Raw genomic sequence first — 6,364 nt, forward strand, 5'->3', positions numbered from 1 at the left:
ATTAAATTTTCTGTCCCTAAGGAGGTAATATTCTAAATGGGGACCAATATCTTAATGTCAGGTAAGTATTACAGAGATAAAACACTAAGAAGAAGCATGAAGGGGCAGAGTACTATCATATAGGTGGTTAGAGAGAAAGTCCTCCTAAGTTTTATGTGGACTAAGAGCTAAAGGAAATGAGAGAGGAAATCACGATTTCTGGGGGAAGAGCAAAGGCTCCAAACTGGAAGTGTATGTGGAACTATCAAGATGGCTAGTTTAGCTGGAACAAAATAAGCAAAAGCAAGCATTAATTAGGACATGAACTGAAGAGGTAATGGTGAGAAGTCATAGCCTACAAAGGCCCTTGAAAGTAAAAATGCCCACATCCTGGTTTGTACAAAACAGTAGTGGTTTATCCTTGTTTCTAATGTGTGTGTGTGTGTGTGTGTGTGTGTGTGTAGAGTTGGGGATAGATGCACCCAGGCTGTGTACGTGCCAGACAAGTGCTTTACCACTGAGCTACAATCCCAGTTCACTGGTCAATATTATTAACACGAGTCCTGGATTGGATCATAAATTTTATTGTCATTCTATATATAGGTGATTATATAGATTGTCAGAAATCAGTGGCTCAAGCCTGTAACCCTAACTAATGGGGAGGCTGAGATCTAAGGATCAAGATTCAAAGCCAACTGCAATAGGAAAGCCCAGGAATCTCTTATCTCTTAATTTTTAAGCACCAAAAAGCTGGAAGTGGAGCTGTAGCTAAAATGGTAAGTAAGCACTGAGGGTGGGGAAGCTCAGGGAAAGGACCCCAGCCCTAAGCTCAAGCCCCAGGACTGGCACAAAAAATAATTAAATAAAATAGACTTTAAATGAGACAGGAAATGACTGGAAAGATCTGAGCAGAGTTTTAAAAGAATCATCCCAGTTACTTCATGGACAAGAAACCACAGTGGAGCAACAAGCAAGGTTAGTAAAAATACAGATAAGCAGAGTATTCCAGAACACAGGTTAAGGACAAAGTAACTTGAACCAACACTTGATGGAAATGCTGAGAAGTGGTAAGAATCTAAAGTCAGGAATAACAGGACACTGGTTGTGGAATTTGAAAAAAAAGAGGATCCAGGAATTATTCTAAAAATTTTGGCCTGAACAACAGGAAGAATGGGGGGGGGCAGGAATAGAAGGAGTCAAACAGAACCAGGAGTTTGGGTCTGGACTTGGTATAATGGAATACCCATTAAATGCTTGCTATGTCTTTGAGGCAAGATCTCAGTATGTAGTGCAAGGTAGGCTTGAACTCCCTATGTAGGCCATGCTGGCATCATGATCTTCCTGCCTCAGCTGGGTGCCAAGACCCGTGTCACCACACCAGATTCCCTTTATATACTGAATCTGGAAAATATATTTATGAATATTCATCTCACACGGGTGTGGGACTCTAACCATATATTTACTCTACAGCAATAAAACAGATAAACTCAAGCCCTAAAATAGTAAAACACAATTCAAGAAGCTACCAGTCCTATATGGGAAAACAAATCCATGAGACATTTTACATAGGACAGGACCTTCCCATATGTGAAGCTTCCATAAGAATGCTTTAAAAAATAAAATCCTCCAATAAGCAGTGCAGAAATATGTTACTAAAATAATATATAACCATGAGACCTATCTTAAACATCTTTAACTCTACCTCTATCCTTCTTAATGAAGTCACAGCACAACAAAACTAAGTGGCAAGGTTTTACAAGTGGAACCTACTGTAATTCTTTTAGTCTTTTGCAAACACGAATTGTAAGTCTCTAGGAACATATTGCCATGCAGTATTTCAGCTTACTATGTGAATACTGATGTTCTTCATTTGAAAACCATGACCTGAAATTTTATGACAAAGAAAAACTAACCTAGATAAAAACTAATAATGACTTTTTGTAAACCTGGGCTATTAGATTGAAAACAGAGCCCCAAATTTTTAGAGTGCTTGCCTTTCCTTTCGGCACCAAGTCGTTGGTGTATTCTAAATCCATTCCTTCGGGATTAACACCATAATGGTGCCCTAAGGCATTTCACAGGTAACTACGTGCTTGAAATAACAGCATACTAGGTACAAAAACATTTTACTTTCACTAAATCCTTGCAAACTTCACTTTCAAAGGTTTCAGGAAAAAAAATACTTGACATCTAAACCGTTGTCGGATTAAACAATCTCCGGCATTCGAGTCACCAGAAACCATTACAACGTATCTTTCGAATGTATTGTCAAGATACTGTTAAACAAATGTCCCGTCTTTGGGATTTTTCCCCCCCAGTTCCAATATTATGTATTCCCAAATTCTGAGCTCTATTCTCGAACTCAGCCTAGAGTCAATAGAGTTGTATGGGGAACTCGGGACGAAAATCCCAAAGACAATCTTCAATCAAAGTGTGATAAGAAGCAAATTAGCAGGTCTGGACGGCTGCACTGTCAGAAAGACCCACCCTTAATACAAAGCTTCCCTTCCATGTCTTCCGAGCCCCATTCTCGAATCCTAGGCGTAGCAACCACAGGAGGAGGAGGAGCAAGCACCCGTCTTACTCGGTAGGGCGGGAAGGTGGGGGAGGCTGAGGACCAGGCATGGGTTCGCGGCACTTACAAGTCTGTCAACACCAAGAGCTCCGAGTAGGCCCGGTGCAGCAGAAATTCGATCAGAGTGCTCAGTCGGTAGCCAGGGCTAGCCGCAGCAGCAGCTGCCGCCGCCACGGCAGCTCCTGGAGGAGGTGGTGCTGGGGCTGACGCGGGGCCGCCACTGCCACCGCCGCCACCGCCAGGCGGGACCAGCTGATGGTTCTCCAGTTGCACAGGGGCCATGGCGGGGCAGGGCCAGGCTTGGCGCAATGGCCCACGATGCGGCTCTTGAGCCTCCGGGGTACTCGGTCACCGCGCCTGAGCGGGCGCGGGCAACGGTGGCCTCTGCCTACCGTCGAGCCACCGGCGAACAGGAAGCAGTACTCGGACCTTGGAGGCCCGCCCCCATATAGTGTGAAGCCCGCCGGCCCCAGGGATGCGAGCGGGCGGGGGGAAGGGGATGGGGGAGGGGAGGGGGGCGGGGGAAAGGCAAAGAGGGCGGGGAGGCAGGGCGGCCGCTGCAGACAAGCTGCAACTCCGCAGACTGCTCAGTAACAATTTCACCAGGCAGCTGCAGCATCCATGTTGACGGCTCGAAGCGGAAGTCGTCAGGACAGAACGGAAGAGGAACGTGCGAGCAGCCTGCTGAAACTAACCGGCAATGGTTTCCCCCAACACACCCGCAGCCCTGCGTCGGAGCCTTTACAAGGAAGGCGGGCGCGTGGGAGTGGGGCGGAGCTGGAGCGTGGGCGGGAAAACGGAAAAGGGGAGCCGGTGGCGCCGGAAGCGGGGGTGACGGCAGAACAGGCCGCGTCCTAATGGACGTAAGCAGTTACCGGGCGCCTCAGCCTTGCCCTCCCTCCCTCTAACCTCTAACGTCCCAAAGACTACCACTATCCCGTGGAGACCGTCTTCGCTTCCTAAGTGAGTCCCTTAGACGGCCGAAGAGGCTGTCCCTAGAAGTTCGTAAGTTGGGTTTCAAGTGTCGCAACGAAATTGCCCTGGCCTGGCCTCGCGCTCGTACTGGTCACGCCCTGGTCACGCCTATGGCCACGCCCACCGGCGTTCGTGGCGTGCTGCGTCTCGAATGTGGCCTTGCCCTTTTTTTTTTTTTTTTTTTTTGCAGCTATGGGAAAAGGTGTGAGATTATAGGACTGAGGTTGGGGACAGGGCAACTTGGCAAAATAATCTAGTTTTCACAGGGTGGAACCTATGCTAAATTCGTTAATGTCAATCAAATCCTGTCTAGCCAGCCCTTAAATCCTCTCTTAGGAGCTCTAGGGTTTTGTCTATGCCCTGCTTTTCAAAGCAAGGGCTTTCAGATCAGCTATTGCCACACCCTTCTCCCCCTCAGCTTCCTTCAAAATCCACGCTTTGTATTTTGTGGCTGTTTTTCAGTCTTGGCTTCGCTTTGGAATCACCTGGTGGCTTTTTTAACAGCAACAAAAAATAAGCCTCATGGGTACCATCCCCTGAAGATGCCAATGTAATAATTGGTCTGGTGTGATGTCTAGGCTTGGGGATTTTTGAAAGTTCCCCAAGTGATTCTAATGTGCAACTCACTTTAAAAAATGTTGTTAAATGGAATCGCGACCTTTCCCCTTATTTTTTAGCATCAATGATTTGTACAAAGGATTACACCTTGACATGTACGCATATGCATGTTGATCAGACTCCTCAGTCTGCCACTGACCGTTATTCTCTCACTCCTCAAACTACCCAGGACAAGCTTCATTGTTACAATTTTAATCATCTCTTTGAAGCCGCATCTAAAGTGGAAGATTGCTTCTATTTTACCCTTAATGTTGCAAAATGCTACTCTTGTTCAGTTAGAGCCAAGGTTAGGAGTGTCCCGCGGACGAAATCTTTTGATACATGACAGACAGATATAATAGTTTGTTTGTTTTGTTTTGTTTGCCAGTCGTGGGCTTGAACTCAGGACCTGAGAGCCTGAGCACTGTCCTTGGACTTTTCTCAAGGCTGGAGCTCTACCACTTGAGCTACAGCACCACTTCCAGCTTTTTTCCATGTATATAGTACGAAGGAATCGAGCCTGGGTCTTCATGCACGCTAGGCAAGCACTTTACCACTAGGCCAAACTCCTGGCTCCCAGACAGATGTAATTTTTTCTCCTGGACTACTTTTAGCCATTCTGCCTGTATTGGTAATTTTGAAAGGGCAGGAAATGATGTTATAAATATCCAAATGTTCCTCAGCACATTGGGGTGGGAGGAAAAGTTTGTCGATGACTCACACCTATAATCCTAACTACTCAAGAGGTTGACATCTGAGAATCATGATTCAATACAGGCAGGAAAGCCTATGAGATTTTTTGTTGTTTTTTTTTTTTGTTTTTTGCCAGTCCTGGGCTTGGGCTCAGGGGCTGAGCTCTGTCCTTGGACTTTCTCAAGGCTAGAGCTCTACTACTTGAGCCACAGCACCACTTCCAGCTTTTTCTATGTATGGGGTACTGAGAAATCAAACCTGGATCTTTGCGCATGCTAGGCAAGCACTCTACAACTAGGCCAAACTCACCTCTCCACTCTGAGATTATTTTTCCAGTTAACCACCAGAAAACCGGATGAGGCACTGTGGCTCAAAGTGGTAGAGTGCCAGCCTTGAGTGGAAAAAGTTCAGGGATATGCCCCAGGCCCTGAGTTCAAGCCCTATAAACAACAATGAAAGTTCCCCAGATCAGAATAATAACTTACCCGTTGTCAGTGTCTGACACCTGTAATCCTGTCTACTGAGGATGCTGACATCCTAGCATCAGGGTTTGAAGCCAGCCAAGGCAGGAAAGTCTGAGAGTCTTATCTCCAATTAACCACTAAAAGCCCAAAGGAGAGCTAAGATTCTAGTGGTAGAACACTAGCCTTTAGTGGAAAAAAAAAAAAAAAAGAAAATCTCACGGATGGCACCCAGGCCCTAAGAGACCAGCCCCAGTGCTGGCATGCAGGCACACATAGTAATAATAATAATAATAGCTTTTACGTGTTTCTTTTCAACACAGTGTTGGAACATAAGATCTGGAACTCAAGTTCCTCCTGCCTCAGCTGGAGGCACATGTCTGTGCTCTGCCTGGCCAGGGAACTTCGGCTGTTTCTGTATCATGGCTATTGTCAATAGTGCTACAAAAAGGAGTGCAGACCTCTCCAGCACACTGATTCCATTTCTTTTCCTGATATCTCCAAAAGTATTTTTAGAGACCTTCATTACTGTTTTGTACAAGCTGTGCTCATCTACATTGTCACCCTCCATGTTTGAGAGTTTGATTTTGCTCACATCCTCATAAAAATTTATTTCCCTTTTCCCTTCTGAAATAGCCATTTGAACAGTTGTATATGGTATCTACTGGTGCTGCTTCTTTTAATAGTAGTATTAGTATTCGTATTAGTACCATTTTCGTGTTGGTTTTGAGACAGGCTGTTCATGTATTGCCCAGGCTCATGTAGAATTTGCTGTATAACCTAGGATGGCCTCAAATTTCAGTCTTCCTACCTCTGCCTCTCTGACTGATAGAAATACTGGCGTGAGGCACCACACATGACTTCATTGTGGTTTTAATTTACATGGAAAACAAAAATTTTGTATTAGATAGAATTGGGCAATTTCCTTGTGACATGTTTCATTGAAGTTTATTTTCCCTCTAACTCTATCACATCTCAGATAGTTTCAGTACAACTGCAACCATTTTTCCTTAGTTCTTTTTTTTTTCTCTTGGGTCATGGGGTTTGACTCTGGGCATGAGCACTGTCCCTGAGCTCTTCAGCT

At 45.3% G+C, this 6,364-nt stretch overlaps 1 protein-coding gene across 5 annotated transcripts in view; it reads right to left on the reverse strand.

Moving 5' to 3' along the window:
* Positions 1–3,819, reverse strand: part of Med14 (mediator complex subunit 14) — a 98,257-nt gene extending 94,438 nt beyond the window's left edge. For 4 of the 5 annotated variants that reach the window (XM_090326789.1, XM_090326787.1, XM_090326788.1 and 1 more), the window contains exon 1: positions 2,622–3,819. In XM_090326789.1, the coding sequence (XP_090182915.1) occupies positions 2,622–2,836 (215 nt within the window). In that variant the 5' untranslated portion in view covers positions 2,837–3,819. The remainder of the gene's footprint in view (positions 1–2,621) is intronic. The other variant, XM_090326790.1, reaches the window with a different exon arrangement.
* Between the last annotated feature and the right edge of the window lie 2,545 nt (positions 3,820–6,364).

Source organism: Megascapheus bottae, chromosome X (assembly GCF_031878675.1).
Source record: "Megascapheus bottae isolate mThoBot1 chromosome X, mThoBot2.hap1, whole genome shotgun sequence".
In the NCBI taxonomy this organism is placed as follows: Eukaryota; Metazoa; Chordata; class Mammalia; order Rodentia; family Geomyidae; genus Megascapheus; species Megascapheus bottae.